At 38.6% G+C, this 20,470-nt stretch overlaps 1 protein-coding gene across 25 annotated transcripts in view; it reads right to left on the bottom strand.

Annotated features, from left to right (window-relative positions):
- Nucleotides 1–20,470, bottom strand: part of LRRFIP1 (LRR binding FLII interacting protein 1) — a 121,390-nt gene that overhangs the window by 2,497 nt on the left and 98,423 nt on the right. For 19 of the 25 annotated variants that reach the window (XM_044431741.1, XM_044431745.1, XM_044431749.1 and 16 more), the window contains 6 exons: nt 19,823–19,993; nt 18,747–18,839; nt 17,630–17,722; nt 14,245–14,337; nt 13,344–13,485; nt 8,776–12,268 (listed from right to left, as the gene is read on the bottom strand). In XM_044431741.1, the coding sequence (XP_044287676.1) occupies nt 10,254–12,268; nt 13,344–13,485; nt 14,245–14,337; nt 17,630–17,722; nt 18,747–18,839; nt 19,823–19,993 (2,607 nt within the window). In that variant the 3' untranslated portion in view covers nt 8,776–10,253. Of the gene's footprint in view, nt 1–3,779; nt 3,860–4,618; nt 4,734–5,638; nt 5,689–5,818; nt 5,947–8,775; nt 12,269–13,343; nt 13,486–14,244; nt 14,338–17,629; nt 17,723–18,746; nt 18,840–19,822; nt 19,994–20,470 lie in introns of those variants that run through there. The other 6 variants (XM_044431746.1, XM_044431752.1, XM_044431765.1 and 3 more) reach the window with 5 other exon arrangements.

Genomic DNA, 20,470 nt, shown 5'->3' with positions numbered 1-20,470 from the left:
GAGGGGAGGGGAGGGGAGGGGAGGGGGGTTGCTTTGGTTTACCGAGCTTCCATCTCCCTCATGGGGCTTCCTGTTCTCTCGAGGCCGGGTCTAGAGTGCCTCTACTTGGTGTTGGGCAATCGAGACAGACTGGGGATTCTGCTGGTGTACCGTGCACCCTTCTGCCCAACAGACTCCCTGCCTGAGCTGACGGAGATCGTCTCAGACCTGGTGTTGAGGACCCCCAGAATGTTGGTCCTGGAGGACTTCAATCTCCATGTCGAGACAGTTCTGACCGGGGCGGCTCAGGACTTCATGGCTTCCATGCCAGCCATGGGGCTGTCTCAACATGTCACTGGCCCAACCCACGAATGTGGACACACTCTGGACCTGGTTTTCTCGACAGGGCAGGAAGAAGGTGATCTGAGGGTGAGGATTTTATGTCTGACTCCCCTGTCATGGTCAGACCACTTCCTCGTGAGGTTTGAGCTCGAGAGTGGCCTTTCCCTCTGTAAGAGTGTGAACCCGACTGTGTTGGTCTGCCCCCGGAGCCGGATGGATCTAGATGGTTTCCTGAAGGCCCTGGGAGAATTTCCAGTTGACAAGGCTGGTGCTCCTGTTGAAGCTCTGGTCAAACTGTGGAATAGGGAAATGACCAGGGCTATTGACACGATTGTGCTTAAGCGTCCTGTCCCGCCGGGCAGAGCCCGTTCATCCCCTTGGTACACACCTGAATTACAGGTGATGAAGCGGGCTGGGAGACGGCTAGAGCATAGGTGGAGGAAATCACGGGATGAATCTGACTGAACACACTTAAGAGCCCATTATCAGGTCTATGCTGTGGTGGTGAGGGCGGCGAAAAAGAAATTTTTCTCCGCATCCATTGCCTCCTCACAATGCCGTCTGGCGGAGCTTTTTTGGGTGGTACAAGGGCTGGTTCATCCAGGCCCTAAGAAAGACCTGGTACCACCTCGATGGCCCACTGTGACGACTTTGCCAAGCATTTTAAGGAGAAAATCGCTCAGATTCGTCACGAGCTGGACTCCACTAGTGACTCAGAGCCTTCTGGGGAGGAGCTAATGCTGCTGTCTGGTCCACAATTGATGGATGAATTTCAGTTATTGCAGCCTGATGATGTGGACAAGGTGCTTGGTCAAGTACGTTCCACCACCTGCTTACTGGACCCTTGCCCATCTTGGCTACTCAAGACAACCAAGGACGGGACAGAGACCTGGATCCTGGATGCTGTCAACACCTCTCTGAGGGATGGCCAGGTACCTGCCTCTTTAAAGGAGGTGGTAGTCCGGCCTGTCCTAAAGAAGGCTTCTCTGGATCCAGAGATGGCCACCAATTATAGACCGGTGGCCAACATCCCGTTTTTGGGCAAGGTGTTAGAGCGGGTGGTGGCGGGACAACTCCAAGCACTCTTGGATGAAACTGATTATCTGGACCCATTTCAGTCTGGCTTCAGACCCGGGTATGGTACTGAATCTGCCTTGGTCGCCCTGTACGATGACCTGTGCAGGGAGAAAGACAGGGGGAGTGTGTCCCTCTTGGTTCTCCTGGACCTCTCAGTAGCTTTCGATACCATCGACCAAGGTATCCTTCTGGATAGGCTAGCGGGATTGGGGGTTGGGGGCACTGCTCTGCAGTGGTTCCACTCCTACCTCAATGGCCAATTCCAGAAGGTGGTGCTGGGGGACTATGGCTCTGCACCATGGCATTTATGCCACGGAGTTCCGCAGGGGTCCATTTTGTCCCCCATGCTATTTAACATCTACATGAAACCGCTGGGAGAGGTCATCAGGAGGAGTGGGCTGCGGAATCATCAGTATGCTGATGATACCCAGCTCTATCTCTCTTTCTCTACCAATCCAGGTGAGGCAGTGGCTATACTGAACCAGTGTCTGGCCGAGGTAATGGGCTGGATGAGGGCCAATAAACTGAAGCTCAATCCAGACAAGACGGAGGTCCTGTTGGCAGGTGAATTGGGCTTTGGGATGGGGGGACTTAGACCTTGTCCTGAATGGGGTTGCACTCCCTCTTAAGGACAGGGTCCACAGCTTGGGAGTGCTCCTCAACCCAGAGCTATCGTTAGAAGCTCAAGTGACAGCAGTGGCGAGGAGCGCTTTCCTTCAGCTTCGGCTGATCCATCAGCTGTGTCCCTACCTGGAGAACGACTGCCTGGCAACAGTGACACATGCATTGGTCACTTCCCAATTAGACTTCTGTAACACGCTCTACGTGGGGCTGCCCTTGAAGACGGTCTGGATACTTCAATTGGTGCAAAATAGAGCTGCCAGGCTGCTGACGGGGACTGGGCGTTGTTCTCATATAACCCCAGTCCTCCGTCAGCTCCACTGGCTCCCCATTGAAGTCCGGGCCCAATTCAAGGTGCTGGTTATCACCTACAAAGCCCTGAACGGCTTAGGTCCTGGTTACCTAAAGGAGTGCCTGCGTCCATATATGCCCTCCCGCTGCTTGAGATCGGTGGCAGAGGCCCTTCTCCGGGAACCCTCCGTGAAGGATATTAGGAGGGTGAGTACTCGGAGGAGGGCTTTCTCTGTGGTGGTGCCCAACCTATGGAATGCGCTCCCCAGAGAGATCTGCCTGGCACCATTGTCATTGTTTTTCAGCGCCAGGCCAAGATCTTTTTATTTAAATGCTATTTTAATTGTTAAGGTTTATTTGTTGATTTTAAACCAGGCTGTTTCCACTATTTTATGTATTTTATTTATTCTATGATTTTTTTTGTATTTATACGTGGGATTTTAATGACTGTAAGCCGCTCTGAGGTTTATGCGATGGGGGCGGCATATAAGCTGTCTAAATAAATAAATACAGAAATAGATGAGAAAGCAATGCAATTTGGTAAAGCACTGGCATAACACTCGATCCTATAATCAGGAGGAAAGAGTTCAATACCTTTGAATATACAAATATGTTTAGGATCTCTGATTTAGAAGGTTCATAAACATGGACAGTAAGCCACGGTGGATTGTCATGCCATCTGAACCCAGACTGCTTTTCCTCAAGGTCCAACAGGCCTCTTGAGAATTCATGGTTTTACTAGGATTTGTTTGGGACATGAGGTTCCCTAGGGTGCCAGCAGGCAGACCAAGGGTAAAGGTATCAGGTAATAAACCATGGTGGAGCCTGGTTGCCTTATTGACAGTGTGGGATGGTGTGACATGGAAACTTGGTCAATCTCTGGAAAACTATTTATATGATACATTTAAATTGGTCAGGGCAGGAAATATAAAAGGCAAAACATGTGACGAAGCCTTACTTATACAATATGAATACTCAAAAGAAACTGTTCAATACCAGCTAGGTATTCAAATGTTGTTCTCTCTGAAAAAATGTTTCCACAAATAATTTTTGGAAGCTACCAAAGACAATTGGCCTAACAATAACTCTTTGTAATTCTCGACCAATTAGTTCCTTATACACTGAATTGCCCAAATTAATCCACCAATTGCTTTCAGTGGTAATACTCAATGGGCCAAATTCCAACATTGATTTTTTCCATCAAAACAAGTATGTTGACATACAAACAAGCCCACTAATTTCAGCAGAATAAGGCGTTGAGTTTTAGGATTACTGCCTGGGTTTGCCTCTCAGTCATGTCATGTCATTTAATTAAAACTTTTATATGGCATCCTACATGTGTGACATCTCAGGATGGCTTACAGTATTAAATATTATTAATATTTATTAATTTTTTTAGTTTAAGAAACAATAGACATCCATATGTAACTCTACAGATCAAGAGTTCTATAAACATGGCATAAACTTACATTCTGTTCCAGTGCTGTAATCTCCTGTTCAGACTTTGCAAGCTTAAATTTGAGGTCACTGATTTGTCTATTTGCATCTCCTAAAGAAAATTTTAAAAATGTGTCTGTCATCAAAACAATTCAGAAAAGAGTTACACCCCAAAACATTCAAAAATTTTAAAATAAATAGAATGTATTTAGTCTAAAAATATATTGGTTTGTTCAGATACCACTTTCCTACTGATAACCTGAGGTTTCTTGTATGTAGTGAACTGTACTCTCCCTTCTCCAAGTAGAAAATACATCTTGATTTAATTTTTCTGTTATCTCTGTTGATATCCCATTTTGATCCTAGAAGGAAAACTTCTGTCTTTTAAAAAATATTATTACATTATAAGGAACAGGAAACCTAACAAGCTCCTCATGGAGAGTAAGTAATTGGTGCTAGAGTCACCAGCTGAAAAATCAATGCTATTTTCTTTCAAGTTGGTAAACATTTATCAAACTGTCTCCCTAATATGAATCCCTGGACACCTGTGTTCATAACATAAATAAAATTATGAGCCTGCAGTCGGCAGTCCTGTCCACATGTGTTGATAACTGAAGAAAGGATCATGACTGCCCATTCAATTCCATTTTAGAGTAGAAGTTCCATTCCTTGGCTCAGTTTGCAACAGCCTGCTCAAGCAACAAGTATTCAGGGTGACAGATCAGGGGAGGAGGAAATAAGTAAAAGGGTAATATGTAACATATGGAGAGAACAGTTTAAGTCCTATTTGTTATATTTTCACTGTGTAAGGAGATCAATGACTTTCATTGGCAGTTGACTGTAGAGTCTTCAACCAGTAAATGGACCTTACTTTGGAGATCAATCACATGGATCTCTGTGCCATTTTCTAGGATTCCATCTTCCAAATGTACATTTTCAAGTTTACTATTCTGTTTTTCTTCCAGTTGTGCTTTTAATTTTTTAATCTGAAAACCACAAAAAAGAAAAAGAATCAGTTCACTGAGAAACAAACCAAAGATTAATTAGTACTACAATAAGGGACTTATGCTTTGTGGAAATATCCTCCCCCTACTCCCATATTCTTGCCCAGCTGACATTTTCCAAACTATTATTTGTATCTGTAGGATTTGAATTATTTTTGTAAGGAAATATGTTATGGCAGAAAAAGAGATTATAAGTAATGTGAAAGAGAGAAGAAGATTATTGATCATGCAGGAATAGAAAGTGCCAATGTTGCTGGCATTTTCACAAATGATGACACCTAAAAATCCTATAATTTTTTAAATAAAAATGCTTATATTAAAAATAAAGCAAATATTTTGGAGAACCCAAATTAATACATTAACTACAGATTGTGGAATGATGAATGCACAGGACATTTATAACTTAACAGTTTGGTCCCACTGTTCAAGGCACAAGATGAGAGCTTAAGGCATGCCACTGGCTTCCTCCCCACAACTGAACAGTCTATACTTATGTTTAGAGAATGCATTTAAATGAAAAACTGCATTTTGTAATTGTGAAGAGGGCTTCTTCAAACATATATTTTATATTCTGGTATGCATGTCATCAAATATGATTTATATGTGCATTTTTCAGGGTCCAACCCTTTCCAATATTGGCTTGCATGTGTTTTTCAAAGGGCAAGCACACTTGATATGCATGACATGGGAGTAGTAGTCCTTCACGGAGAAGTGCAAAAATCTCTTTGGAAGGTGCCTACAATCATATACTTTGCCTCTGTAGAACTACTTCATATAATCCAAATAATCACGTGAAAATGTGATCTTCTAAACTAGCTCTAATACGTAAGGAATCAACTTGCAATATCCAAAATGATTAATATAGCAAGCAGTAAATCTTTGATTACCTGTTCAAGTAAAGATTCTCGTTCATCAACAAGTTTTTTCAATTTAACATCTACAAAAAAAGAGACATGAAATACTGTGTGTTGATATTGTTAAGTGAAAGATGCCAAAGAATGTATTTTATTTTAAAAACAGAGAATGATGGTTAGTGGAACTGATGATAAATGTAGTTATGCACGTACCATGGTAAATGAGGTCACAAACAGGACTGGGAAAGGGTTTCAGCCAAGGGAGGTTATGCCAGTTTCACAAAGCATGCTTGTAACTTCAGTAGAAGCACCCAGCTGCATGCAAAGTGGCTAATCTTCTACTGTAGGGTAGCATGCAAGAATTCTAGGGTCAAACACTGGAATACAAAAATCTCACAAATCTTTATAGTTTTAACAGCATTACAAAAACATAATAAAAACACTGTTACAATGAGCCACACATTTTAAATACCTCTACTGTTTAAATTAATATGTATTAAGTATGAGGTGGATTAAGATATTTCCAGATTGACAAAGGTGAACTTTAAGAAGATTTGCATCCCAATTTTCTAGTACACTTCTAAACTTGAAAAGCAAATTCTTAATGAAAAAAAAACTTAAAATCTAGAATTCTAAAACAAGCATGCATTCTATTCTCTCATATGAAACAAAGTTACCCACTGTAGAAAGTAATTATATAGTATGCCAATGATCACTACTTTTTCATTGTCTGTATTTATTTATGCATTTATTTATATCCTTTTAAAAAAGAACTCAAAGCCGCTTACATCATTCTCCTCCTGCTCTCAGTCTTTTCCCCACAACAATTCTGTGAGGCAGGTTGGGCTTAGAGTCTGTGACCGGCCCAAAGTCACCCAACTGCCTCCATGGCTGAGTGAGGAGTAGAACCCAAAACTCCTGAGTCCCAGTCCTGCTCTTTTAATATACTCAAATGATCTCATATGGACATCCACAGCTATTTTCCCTCTTTATTCACCTCAGCTACTAGCTGACTCATGCCCTGGTACTCCGCTCCTCCACTGCACCAAGTGCAAGTTACTTTTTGAAATAATGAAGGCATTAATGGGATATTGCAAGAGGACGTTCAGTGTTACTTGCTGTGCAGAGCTCCCTATGCATTTTTGCTAAGCTAGACATGCTTAGCGCAAATGGACTGTAATAATGGGTAAAAACAAATGTCATGCAATGGACTTCCTTTAGTGCAACAGGAATCCCCTCTCTTCACTCCCAATTTCCCTCAAAGTTCTCCCAACACTCTGTGACAAATTGAGAGTATGCAGGGGAAATCTGTTCTCCTGGTGCTGCACACTACAACTCCGCTATCTCATTTTAACAGCACTGTTGAAACTGTAAATCCATGTTTTACTTCATATATATAGGTTATAAACTCTGAAGGACTAAGCCCTTATCATCATAGTACAAGTAAGTCTTAAAAGATAAAAATAAAGTTTACATAGGATTGCAAAGCTTTCAAGTATGAAATATACTTTTGTAGAACAGAAAATGATTAAACAGCTTAAAATAATTTAGGAAAGTGTAACTAAATGACAATTTTCATAAAAAGTGGAAATAGAACTAAGCCTCTTGAATGGAAAATGTAACTTTAGTGATAATTAGACAAACATTTTTTAGACTTTGAAAGTGTTTTTCTGACCTGGTGATATGGTGAATTCAATGAGAATTAAATTGCACAATATCAGTTTATACATTTGCTCAAAAATGTCTGGGAACTTCAAACTTCTGTGCTATAATCACCACCACTTAAAATAAACATTAAAAAGAAAACTACTGATTATGACTGTGGAAGCATTAGGATATCTCCGGAATTCTCCTGAGCTTGTTCCAGAGGCAGAATTATCTTTTTCACATTTCAGGGAACAGTTAGCAGGCAGAGCTAAGAACCAATGGAAGGTAAGTTTGCTCATTATCACTCCAGTTAGATATAACTTATTCAAGGCAAAACCAATTAAAGGCAAGTCATTGGTCAGTATTCTCTGTCATATTTTGTGAGAGTAGAAATACTATTATTCTTTTCCCTGAAGTTCTTTCCTAGTCTCCTGTCTCGCCTTGCAGCATAAACTACTTTCAAAATATGGAAGTGTCATAAATCAAGATTCAGGGTGGTTATTCTTCAGGAAATTATCTCAGAGCACCAGTAAGGATGAACAGTATTAACAACCCATTATGATTACCATTGGAATGGGAATGATCAAGGCATAAATTTCCCTTAAGTTTCCACCAATGAGAGCTGCAATTCTGTCAACCACAGAAAGCTGCAATTCTATCAATTCTATGTCATCCCTAGTTTTTCAGTGACTGATTAGAGGGTAGAATTCTTTTGTCCATATCAAAGCTAAAAAAGTTGACTTCATCTGGTACCCATGTAATTATCACTACTGACCAAGATATTTGATCAAAGCTAACCTAACTCATCCTACAGAGATGCTATGTATCTGACATACAAAATAGATCATCGCCAATTCTATTCATGTATTTCTATTATACTTGACAGAAATATGCATAAACCCATTATCTTTAATTCCATGAGTGGAATGAGTATGCCAGCATTAACTGAGAAGCATGTTCACAGTTACTTTCCTAGAAACCTTGTCTACAATGGGAATCTGCCCTAGCATATGCAATCAGTCCCCAAAACCTGCCTTCTGCATCCAAAGTTGCCAGATTCCCCAGAATTCAGACATATCCTTAATGCAAGCACATAAAATTCAAAAAGAATGAGAAGCTGTAGCTTTGCTGTTCTTCAAGGAAGGAAAGGATACCATCTCTCTGGAACTGAGGGAACCAATTCTCAATCCTTTCCTTTTTCACACTGGATCTTGTCTACTAGTTTCTGAGTACTGTTTCTTTACTGCTCATAACAGCCTGGAAACCTCTTTCTCAGAGAAAGTGTATAATTATGTAAATTTAAAGTTAACTAATTTTAAAGCCCCCTATGCTGCTGGCACAAAGCAGGGATTTTGTTTTTTGTGAAGAACTGCCTCATCTAAGAAAGCAGAAGAGGACAGATAAAAACAGTTTGCTGCCAGATAGATCAATATTGCAATAAATTTGTATAAAAACATTACAAGTAGTAAGCTTAATTGTAAGCAGCTTTACAAAGAGAGGGGAGAGGCATTTTACAAACGGGGTGGAGAATATAAAATTTTTATTATAAACAACACAATGTACCACTTTAATGTTTTATTTACTTGTATACAAGGAGCATGTTTAGTATTTGTTAGACTGCTATAGCTCTCCAAACAGTTTGCATTTTTCCCTTATTTTATTAGCCGAAAACACTTTCTTTATGCTTCCTAGTTAGTACACATTTAGAAATGACATAGTGATACATAGGAAACATTTATATTTTAGCCTTTATTCAAATCAATTTATACATTGTTTGTTATTTGTTTAAAGGCAGCAAGTTAAGTAGGCATTTTATGCATAAAACAGCTGTTGCCGGTTACTGGTGATTTTATTGTTTTAAATCACGATTAAGGCATTGAAGGAGACATTCAAATCAGCCTATATTGCAGCAGAGATAGAAAAGTAAATTTTTTAAATGTAAGAAAATATTTATTAATATATAATATTTTGGGTGCATCTGTATATGTTGGTGGACAGAACATGCAGTATAAACTCTTAAGAAAAGAGATCTGTTATAATTTGCATTTGATATTTCCTGATAGAAAGGTTAAGCAGAATGTTATCTGAAATGTTCTTAAAAATAATATACATTTATCTAGATAGATAATGTTAAATAAGGTCGGTTGAATAACATTAAAATCAATATGACATTTGTTATGCTTGAGCCCCACTGATTTCAGCGGAATCTAAGTGCAGTCTTTTTCTGGAACTAACTCAGTGATTTCAGTATGAAATGACTGAAACATACACTTTTTCCCATTAGCCACTTACAAGTTTTGTTCACTAATTCTACATTAAGCAAAATTCTTATACTGATCTATCTTTTGGCAACAGAGGTGACATTGATTTGGAATGTGTCAATGTTAAATATGTTTAAAGTGCAATTTTATCACTCCAGCAAATTACCAGCATTTTAAAAGGATACTGAAACTGCGGTGCTTGTAACAACTTGAATCAAATATAAATGTGTCTGACAAATGCCAATTAGTATGTAACATAAAGATAATAAATTCCTAACAACTTTCAAATCTTAGTTTTCATTTGAATATGGGAAAGATCAAATACCATATTCACTTAGTAGAAGTACTTCATTAGATATTAGTATAATTAATAGCTTTGTTTTGTTATGATAAACACTAAGTCGATCTGAGAGGTAAGACAACCTTCATATGTGTTCAGTATTGATACAGCTAATGAGTTGTACAGCAAGAAAAAGCAACCTTGTATGCTGCAGACATTTGTAACTCCCATCAGACCCAGCCAGTATGGCTAACAGCAAGGGATTATGGTGATTCTTGTCTGAAACATGTGGAGGGCATCACAGTGCCCACTCTTGCTTTAGATTATGGTACTAGATCTACCCTTCTTTTCAAATGAATCAGAAGCCGAAGAATTGTGTCTTTGACATTTTAATATATATCCCTTTTTGCTCTGTAACTTATCTGGTGGCTGGTGCATAAGTTGCTGCAACAACCTGAGTTTATGATATAACACAGTCTTCCCGAGATTTACCTTTACCCTTCCTACCTACCAGGGCTTCCTCTTGGCCTTCATCAACAGAACTTTCATGTTTTGCAAATTGCTCTGATGTAGATTCTGTCATTTGTTTTGAATAAATTTGATCTAATACAGCTGCATTTGTGTCTTCCAATATTTCACATTGTGCCTTTGAAGATGAAGAAACAGAAGAAGCAGTCTGAAAATGTTCATCTTCTCCAAATTCTGTTCCTTTCCACTGCTGAATATTTTCAGTTTCAGTCAACACGGCATCATCCACAACCTCATCTGGTGAGATATGGTAGGTTTTCTCCTTTTTATCTTTAACAATTCTTTCTTTATCTTCACATTCCTTTTCATATACCTCTTTGACTATGTTTTGCTCTGCCCCTTTCTCAACCCCACCTTTCTCTTGTGTTTGGTGAATATCGTTCTCTGATAAATTACCTTGATTATCACTCCTTTTAGTAATTTCAGGTTCTCCAGAGAAAGATTCCTCAAAATCAAATGCTTCATGATATTCTTCCACAGCTTCTTCACTGTCAAGCTCTTTCTCATGATCACTGAATTCAGCCTTCTGTGACAAGAGAGAAGCTGCCTCCTCAGTATCTCTCAAAACTTTAAGAACTTTACCCTCTGTCTTTCCATAATTCTTCTCCTCTTCATTCCCTTTGGATACTTTTTCAACATCCTCAGTTATTACAGTTGCAGTTATAGCTGATTCCTGAATAGTTTCATCTTGTTTGTCTACACTCTGCTTTTCTGTAGGCCAGTCACTAACTTCTGTCATATTATAGTCTTCTTCATGAATGTCATCAGCAGCTTCTTCATGTATTTTTGGTATATTTGCCAGGGCTTTGCAATCATCTATAAATTCAGATTTGGTTTCCCCTGAAACATCTTCAAGGTTTACATTCTTTTCCTCATGGTTCAGACATCCACTTAAATCATCTTCAGCATCATTTTCTTCTGTATGAACCTCTTTTATGGCATTTTGCTCATATTTCTCAGAATCAAAATTTGGATCCAGTGCTTTGAACAAAGCTTCTCTCTGATCAGCCATTTTAACAGGACTGTCTTCAACACTATCTTCTCTTGTTTCCATTTCTTGTTCACCTTGTTCCTCTTCAACAAATGCATCATGCTTTGAAGAAAGAACCTGGATTTCTTCAATTTCAACTTGTTTTTGTTCCCCAGTGCATGGCATTCCTGGTAGTTGTACTGCAAAGGCTACTACATCCATTTCCTGCTGCAGGACTACATTTGCCATCTCATTCTCTTCATTAATTCCACCAACCTCATTTTTACCCCACTCAGTTTTATCAGTTATTATAATGCCTCCCTCATCTTTATCAAGCTGTCTATCCAAATCATCCTTAACGATTTTGTTCTGTTCAATATTTGACATCAGTTCTGGTGATTCTAACTGACTAGAAGTTGCCATGTGGCTGTTACTCACAAAATCCAAGGCTTCCTCAAATATTTCATCATTATTGCCCTCTGTCTCATCAACCACAATATCTGTTTGCTTTTCTTTATTTTGCTCTTGGGGAAGTATTTCTATACCCATAATTATTTCTTGATTACTCTCAATGCCCAGGCCTGCTACTTTATTATGATTACCAACTGCATTTACCACATTTTTATTTCCAACATACTCTTCCACTTCCACAGTATCACCCAGTGATCCCCTTTCACCCCTAAGTTCAACTACATCACTCTTTTCAAGAGAATAAAAAATTTCTGGAACATGTTTGGAATGACTTTTATCTGGTTTCTCAAGTCCACTATTTAATAACGTTGGTGAAACTTTGCCTTCATTGATTTTCTCTGCCTCCGCATTTTCATCAGCAAGCGTCTTTATCTCCGAACATTCCTGTACAATTTCCTGCTCCTTAGTCTCCTCTGTGTGTTCCTCATGCTCAGTATTCTGCAAGATTTCTCTTTTCCCCACATTCTCCAAAATCTCATTTTTCATCTCCACTTCATTGGTTCTGCCTAAAAGATCATTAAGAAAGTTGAAGGGACCATATTGCAGGGAGACTAATTTAACACTTACCTCCCCACCTAAACCCCAGAAGAGAGAATGAATCAAAAGAACTGGTTAAGAAAGATTGGCTTTTGCCAATTGTGTGAAGGCAAAGCAGCAATTGAATTAGTAAGCTGTTTGATCAGCAAAATGCATCTCTATTCCTAAAATCAACTGAATTGCATTTGTCATTGAAGCTGATAAGTTTTGCAAATGAAAAGACTGAGTTTTAGTACTGTAGTTTAACTAGCACCCTCAACTAGCACACTAAAGGTATTTATCTGGAAATTCACTGAATCAGTCTAATGGCATGCACTTTGGACAAGGATAAACTAGTTCAGGATTATGGAAAGGCGAAAGGGTTATTTTGCTTCTCATAAGAAGACTGAGCTACACATTGACAGTAATTATTTAGTTCCCTATTATAGTCACAATTGTATGATTGCAATGATGCATATTTAACTTCCTTTTTCTTCATAAGAGTAACCAATAACAGGTTTTATACTTTAATCTTATACCCTTCTGATTTGCCTAGCAACTATAAAAAGCTGCTGATCATAAATGTAGCCATTCTAGTATAACAAGTAAAATAATTTGTTCTGACATATGCAAGTCCACCTCCAAATAATTCTATATCACTACCCTAATCTTGTAAAGTTTCAAGTTCTTGTAAGTATCTTTTAAAGTTTCCCCAGGAGTTACAGGGGACCAGAGAAACTGCACAGATGTTCAAGATGTTTATGATTGCACATATCTAGATAAAATATATGCATGCTCTGTTATGTAGCTAAGACATCTTTTAAAAATTGTTTTCCTGGACTTGTGCAATGCAAAGAATTACTTTTAACATTCTTTGTTAAACGCTAAGAAAAAAAGCCATGTAATATGCTTGAAGTGATGATTTGCAATTAGCAAAACAAAACAAAATGCACAGAAGTGATTGTATGAGCGGCATGCTGGTGATTAGTACATTTTTCACATTTTTTAAAGTTTTCAAGCAAATGTAGTGATTAAAAAAAATGTTAGTAGAGTGCAAACACTTACCTAGTGTACAATCCCCGGGTACCTTAGAGATGTGACTTGCCCCTGGAACAATCTTGGAAGAATGTGATAGTCCATCATTTTCAAGCCTGCTACAGATTTCTCCATTGGTAGCTCCTTCTGAGTTGGGAATTATTCCATGTTGCTGTGAGTGAAATTACAAAATAATATAAGACATTTCACATCCATAGAACTGTAAAGACCCAAACTGGAGATTTTATACTTAGAAGAATCATACTGATAAAAGACTATATGGTATTTGATTAAGAGATTGAACAAAGGTTTTGAGTTCTGCAAAAGGTATTTTCTTTTCAATCCTTGCTCCTTCTCCAAGGAATTCCAAGCAGGATTTTATCTTAGAAATGTCATGATGTAAGGTACTATTTGGCTGACTTGACCAAAACTATCTACAGCTATCTACTAGAGCCAAACATGAATTTGGACTTATTTCCAATCCAAACACTCTAGCAACTACACCATATAACTTCCATGGAAACTTTGAATCCACTCCAGTGTGTATGTTTTTTAATAGTTATGGTTTGAAACATGTGATGCTCGTAACAGGTTGTGCATAAGGCATAAGGAAACATCACTTGTAATACAGCTTTGGTTTATGTATATGGTATAACCCATGACTTTTATCAACCAGGGAATTTTTAAATATGTGCTTTTATGCAGTGATAATCCTTGCAAGTTATCTAATGTAGCTGCATGGATTTGACAGAACAGCATAACAAAAGAATCAAAGTAAGTAAGAAAATAAAGATATGCCACTCTATCGCTATTTAAACAAATTGCTCACCACCACTGCAAACCCCTAGCCAACTTCTTCTTGGGCACACACAAAGCAATGGCGGTTTTTTTTTTTTTTTTACACTTTGCCTCTTCTGTGGTTTCTGCATACCTTCAATTGTTCCTTCAGCACAATCACCTCCTCTCTAAGATCATCTCGCTCACTTCTTATGGAATCAAAGAACTCTTTCTGCCTCTCTAAAGCCTGAATTGTTAAGGAACAAGTGGAAGATGAAGTGACAACAAGAACAGGAAAGAGGGAAAAATAAAAGGAAAATTAGCAATAAGAATAAGCTGCTTTCAGATATGCAGAGAATAATGGAATCTGCATGCAAGAAGAGAAAAGCTTTTTATTTTAGTACTTAGGAGTGTTACAAAAGCTTCCTTTAGAGATCTCAGTAACTAGCACTTCCATAAATATTCCGTATTTCAACAGCCTAAGCAGTACTAATTGCCACAGAGGCATGTAGCAAGCTTGGGTTGTTCAGCTGAATTTGGACTTTACAGGCTTTGGTTGCACAAATGCCCCACATTACTAGCCTATTGCTACAAATTATGGTTTTGTCCTACTCTCCTGGCTTTCCCTTTTTATGATTAAGGCTCTAAGGTTAGTTTCTCCTTGATTAACAGTATCATATAGAATTGCAATGGTGAGCTAATCTTTTTCTGTCAATAATCTTAAAGCCTTCTACTGTCCATTTAGTGACTTAGATTAATTCTGTGTTGTTAAAAATACAATATATGTATTCTAAAGTATTAAAATAAGCATATTACTGCATTGAATGCACAGTGATCAACAGGTTTAAAACTGCAGGTCTCCTACTATACTAGGGGAAATGCAAGAGATGCTCTAATATTGAATATAGCACATCATCTAGAATTGGATGGAGGATGGAGTGGGAGACAAGATTTCTAGCTTCATTTTTATAAGGAGAAACCATTCTGACAGTCCCTGTTGAAGGCTGATGGCCAAAGTTTGAAGCAGTCTGTGGGAATCCCCTTTGTGCTACTCTATAGAAGTTGCTTTGATTATTGCATCCAATGATACAGAGTAAGTACTTGAAAAAATTTGTTCCACACCTTGGTTAACTTGATTCTTGCTTATCTTGAACAGTCTATCATAAAACACTTCTCATCATAGTTAAATTGATAATGCATCTTTACCTGAAGGATTTCTTTTGGCTATCTTTGAAAACCAGAGTGAGATCCTACCAAGCTAGGCAATTTTTGGCTGGTTCTGATCTGCCATTTCAGAGTAAGGTGCTTCAGGGAAAAGTACCTGCCTAACTCCAGATGGTCCTGAATTAAACTGATTATCCAGATCCATTTCAGTCAGGTTTCAGGCCAGAAATTACTTTGGATGCTCTAGTCGGCAACTTTTGCCAAGAGAGATAGGGAATATGTATTCTGTGTATTATCTTGGGCAACAAAAAGGGTTTTGGCATCATCAACTATGGTATCTTCCTGTTCTGCTTTTTGGGATACAGACTTAGGAGCTCTAATATTTGTGGTTCTGCTCCCTCCTGGAAGATTAATTAATGAAAATAATGCAGGAAACTCTTGTTCATGCCCATGGGAACTGTCCTATGGGACTCCTGACTCAGTTTTATCCCTCATGCTTTTCAAGATTCAGTGTAGTCAGTCGTAGACTGGAAGAAAATGAGTAAAATCCAACTCAATCCAGATGAAGCAGAGTTAATGAGAGCAAGAGACAAAGTGGAGTAGCTGGCTCTCTCTTATATAAAGACCAAGTTTATAGTGTGAGAATACTGTTGAACTCAGTATTATTCCTGGATTTCCAGGTGGCATCCATGGCCTTGAGTGTGGTTTATCAGCTTCTCCTGCTATGGGAAAGTAAAAGATTAGCCACTGATGTATGCTTAGTGCTTTCCAGAATGGTCTACAGAATGGACTTCTATGCTGTTTTTGACAACAATTATGTTGTAGTGATCAGTGTCCAAAGATTGGTTGAATTTAGATTATCCTCTTGGCTTAATAAGCAGATATGAATGAATAATTTCTGGGCAATACAGCCTTTTTACTCCTCTCTTTGCAGTGAGAGCAATTAACCCAGAAAGCCCCAACTAGTTTCTTCTTTTATCCTGGTTTGTTCCAAAGTTGGTAAAAACAGTTTTGATGAAATGGAATGGTATGGTTAACTGCTTCCTGATTTGATAGCTGAGACCTCAGATTAGGTAGTAAAGGGGCTGCTAAAATTTTGTTTATTGTACATTGGCTTACTAAGTTAAAATATGATCCTCCAAACAGGTCACAAACAGGTCACAATAAGGGAGATAGTGGGAAAATGAACCCTGTTCAAATGAGGTTATGTTTCCTGGAATGAAAACCAGAAACAATGCCACACTCAAGAAATTACCTGGGATGTGGTACAAAAATCAGCATTAACTATTTACAGCTTGTCTTAGGAGCCGAGTGCAGATATGTTTTACTATTGCGGGATGGGGGCTCAGTATAGTTTTCTCAGTATAGTCTATAGAGGAAGGCAGGACGCACTCCAACGGAGCAAAGCTCAGGGAGCCAAGGTTCCATTTGGATGCCAGGAAGCATTTCCTGACAGTTAGGACCCCGAGGGTGTGGAATGGGCTTCCACGGGAGGTCGTTGAGGCCCCATCGGTGCAGGTGTTCAAGGATAGGCTGGACGTGCACATGGTGGGCACGTCGTGAGCGGAGCTGGCTGGTGCCGGAGGTCAGACTAGATGGCCCGGGAGGCCCCTTCTGATTCGCTCTGTTTCTATGTTTCATTAAGTATAGCTCTCTTCCCCTTCTATCTCTGCATGTCTAAAATTTTGCATGTTTCCCTCAAGAATTCCAAACCAGCATCAGTAAAAACATATCTGAAACATATCTGCTAGAAGCTCTGCAGCATCTGAAGCAGGATTTTTTCCAGTTGGGGACTGAACCTGGGACTTTAGTCCATACAATATAAGGGAGAGTCTATAGCTCAATAGCAGTGCAGATGTTTTGTACATAGAATCTGCACTGCCGTTGAGCTATGGACTCTTCCTTATATTGTATGGACTAAAATAAAAATCTATACATTCACAGAAATTTATTCTGTTTGTATAATGTTTCACTTGTAATGGGTTTTTCTGGCTTCTAAATGCTGCTGAAACCCCAAATTCCAGCCCAAGCACACATACCACTTCAATATCACCTTGGCAGCTGATATGCAGTTTCATAGGAATATGTGGCTTTTACTTCTCACCAAAGCAGTGTGTGTGAGTGTGTCACACTGTGAGCACTTTTAATTTAGCTATGGATAAGAGTGTTCATTGTTGGATTTAAGCCACTTGACAAAGGTGGAGTATCTTCCAGAACATTTCCAAAGCAGCACATGGAAAGTCTGGAATTTCAGGAGGTACAAGAAACTGTTCTGATCTTAACCCATGTCATTAACTGAGATGACTTTACTCAATACATCTAAGTTAAAAGGGTGTGATACTGTGAACAAAATTTTGGCATGGTTGGAATCCTACCCCTATCTTTTTTTCTTTCCAATCTATTGTCTCCTGAAGATCAGATATTTCCCTGACATAGCCCTCCTGTTTCTGTTGTAGCTGTCGGATTTCCTGAGGTGCAGGAGGAAACAAGAAGACAGAAAGCAGACAAGAGAGTTAATCAAAAGAAAAATTCAGGGTTGCAGCTTTCACAAAGAACAGTGAAATAAAAAGATACATGAACTATAAAGAAACCTACCCATTTACACAACTTTCATGATTGTACCCCAACATTTCCATTTTGACTGTTACTTTCTAGCAGAGAAGATGGTGACAACCTGTAACTTAGGCAGGAGCAAGTAAGCCTACAGTTTAGGCCTATGCTCTTTCTTGTCTTTCGAGGACTGTGTTGCTGCTTATTCCATGGGGGCAAAAGCATTCCCAGGGCACTGGGAGGTGCGGGAAGGGTTAGTATATATATTCTGGGCAGCATTCATCAAAAGTAGTCACACTTGATGGGAGGCACCCATCATTCTTAGAAAATGATAGGGGCACATGGGCCAAAAATGTTAGTCACCACTGCCTTACTTTGACTGAATGAATAGAGCAATTCTATTTGTTGATCCTTGGACAAGCAAGTAAGTTGAATCCTTCTCTTTTCATAACCAAAATTTCTCACATTACTATTCCACCTGCAAAAGATCAGGAAGCTCCAGGAAAAAAAAATTCTTTTTCCATTTTTGTCTCAGATTATAGGGGTAAACTCCAACATTCCAAACAATGGTGATGAACCAGTTCTCTTGGACACCAGGAATCATGTTTAGCAGGTAGGACTTTCGATCAAAACCACAAAAACTTAAATGTGATTACAAGTTTCCTCCAATTACCTCAAGTCTCTAACAGTAATTTAAAACATTTACAAAAGAGAAATACCACATAAATGTGCAAAGTAAGAGATCTATCTGTGATAGCTTGGACATAGTTGGCCTTTTGTTTTGATGGTATCACAACAAAATTTATTCTAGAACAATGCAATTAATTCCTGAAGAATTAGTTTTTCTGTGGAAAATCTAGACAGATAATTATCTGTGTTCCAGCAGCCAACATATTGTACTGTCAAAAGCTGCTTATTTCCTTAAATGAAGAATGGACTTACTGCAAGTAATTCTTCTCTTTGCTTCAAAGCCTCTTTTACTTCCATGAACTGAAACTGCAAAATAGCATGAGCATGTTTTTCCCTCTCAAAATCCTACAAAGTAAGGATATCACAGTCAGCTTGTGTACAAAATACAAAGCAAATAAATTTTGCAAAGGATGTTACATCATTATTTCCTGCAAACATTCCAGATGTGCACATTTAGTCTTGTTTCCCTCCCTCCCTCCCTCCCTCCCTTCTTCTTCTTTTACATGTTATATATTTACACGCTGGACCATTTATTTGCCCAGAATCTAAATTGTGCACATGGCAGTTTATGGAAGCAAGATTTGGGAGAACCATCTGCTACTATTCATGGAGCTTTTCATCTGAATCAGGGTCTATATGCTAAAATAGCTATGCGCTTAGCCTCTAGTCATATGATTCATCTGCCATAAAAAAGAGGGTTAATGGATTACAGCCTATTTAATTTTTGATTCAAGTTCAAATTTTAACACCTAGTATGGGATAGCCTAAAACACTAAGGCTTGTTCCCACATTATGCCACATACATAGTTTGCTTGCCTAGGTCATGTATAACCTCACCATGGGTTAGCACTGCAATTGTTCAAGAAAAGAAGTTTTTAAAGGAACTTCTCCAAGACCTCAAATATCTACAACTACTACCTCTAGTTTCCTTATATCCTGAAGTGCCTAATCCTGCTTAATCTTGGAAGCTAAGAAGGGTCAGGCCTAGTTAAAATCGCGATAGATGATTTTTATTTATTTTTATTTATTTATTTATTAAAACATTTCTATGCCGCCCCTTGCCGAGGCCTCGGGGCGGCTTACAACATCAAATAAAATACAAAATACATTAAAACAATAACAATTTGACTGCATAATTCTCTGATTATTGTTGTAAACCACCAGAGAGCTTCAGCTACAGGCAATAAAGAAATGCAATAATAGCAGTAACAATAACAACAATATGGGGAATATTATCTTTATATTAGCAAGGTTATGAAAATATCTCACTCTGCTCCCATATAGCAGATGAAAATGCCACATAAGACTTCTCATTTGCGGCTACTTACTTTGTTCTTTTCTTCATATTGTCTCTTGGATTCTGCAAGCTGTTCTTCCAGTTCCAACAATGCATCCTTTAGGGTATCTACTTGGTACATGAAATTGGTTTTCTCGTTATCCAGTTGAGCATTTGATACCATAGCCTTCTTATACTTTTCTTCAACCTCAGCTAGAGAGTCCTAAAACCAGGAAATAATTCAGAGATTAAGAAGTATTTTCAGTTTACCAAGTCCAAATGCTGTAAAATATTTCAGTCTATGCTGAAATAGTCTCTAAACTGGAGCAAAAGAGCAGTGTCAGTGAGGACCCCAAAAAATGCCAGGAGCTCTTTTATCTTTTTTCCTCTTTAAAAAGGTTGTATTTATTGCAGTAAGAGCTATTTTAGTAATTTCAAAATGCCAGCAGCCACATTACATTGCAGATACTTCTGCTAGATGTGCCAATTCAAGGTTATTATTTTTGTGTGGTAGCAAAGCAGGATCAAAAAAAGAATGCTGTGGAGGAATGACGGGAATCTTTGCACTGTATTAATTGTATTAATTAGGTGATTTCACATTTAAGTATGGCATCAAAAACAAGGAGGGCTACTGCACATTTACACAGTCTAATCATACAAGTTGTGTAAAGATTTGAAGAGCAGAATGTCAACAATTAGA

This window comes from Varanus komodoensis, unplaced genomic scaffold (genome assembly GCF_004798865.1).
Source record: "Varanus komodoensis strain SLA01 unplaced genomic scaffold, ASM479886v1 scaffold23, whole genome shotgun sequence".
In the NCBI taxonomy this organism is placed as follows: Eukaryota; Metazoa; Chordata; class Lepidosauria; order Squamata; family Varanidae; genus Varanus; species Varanus komodoensis.
Note: the sequence above shows the minus strand (reverse complement) of the source record. Positions and strands in the feature narration are given on the sequence as shown.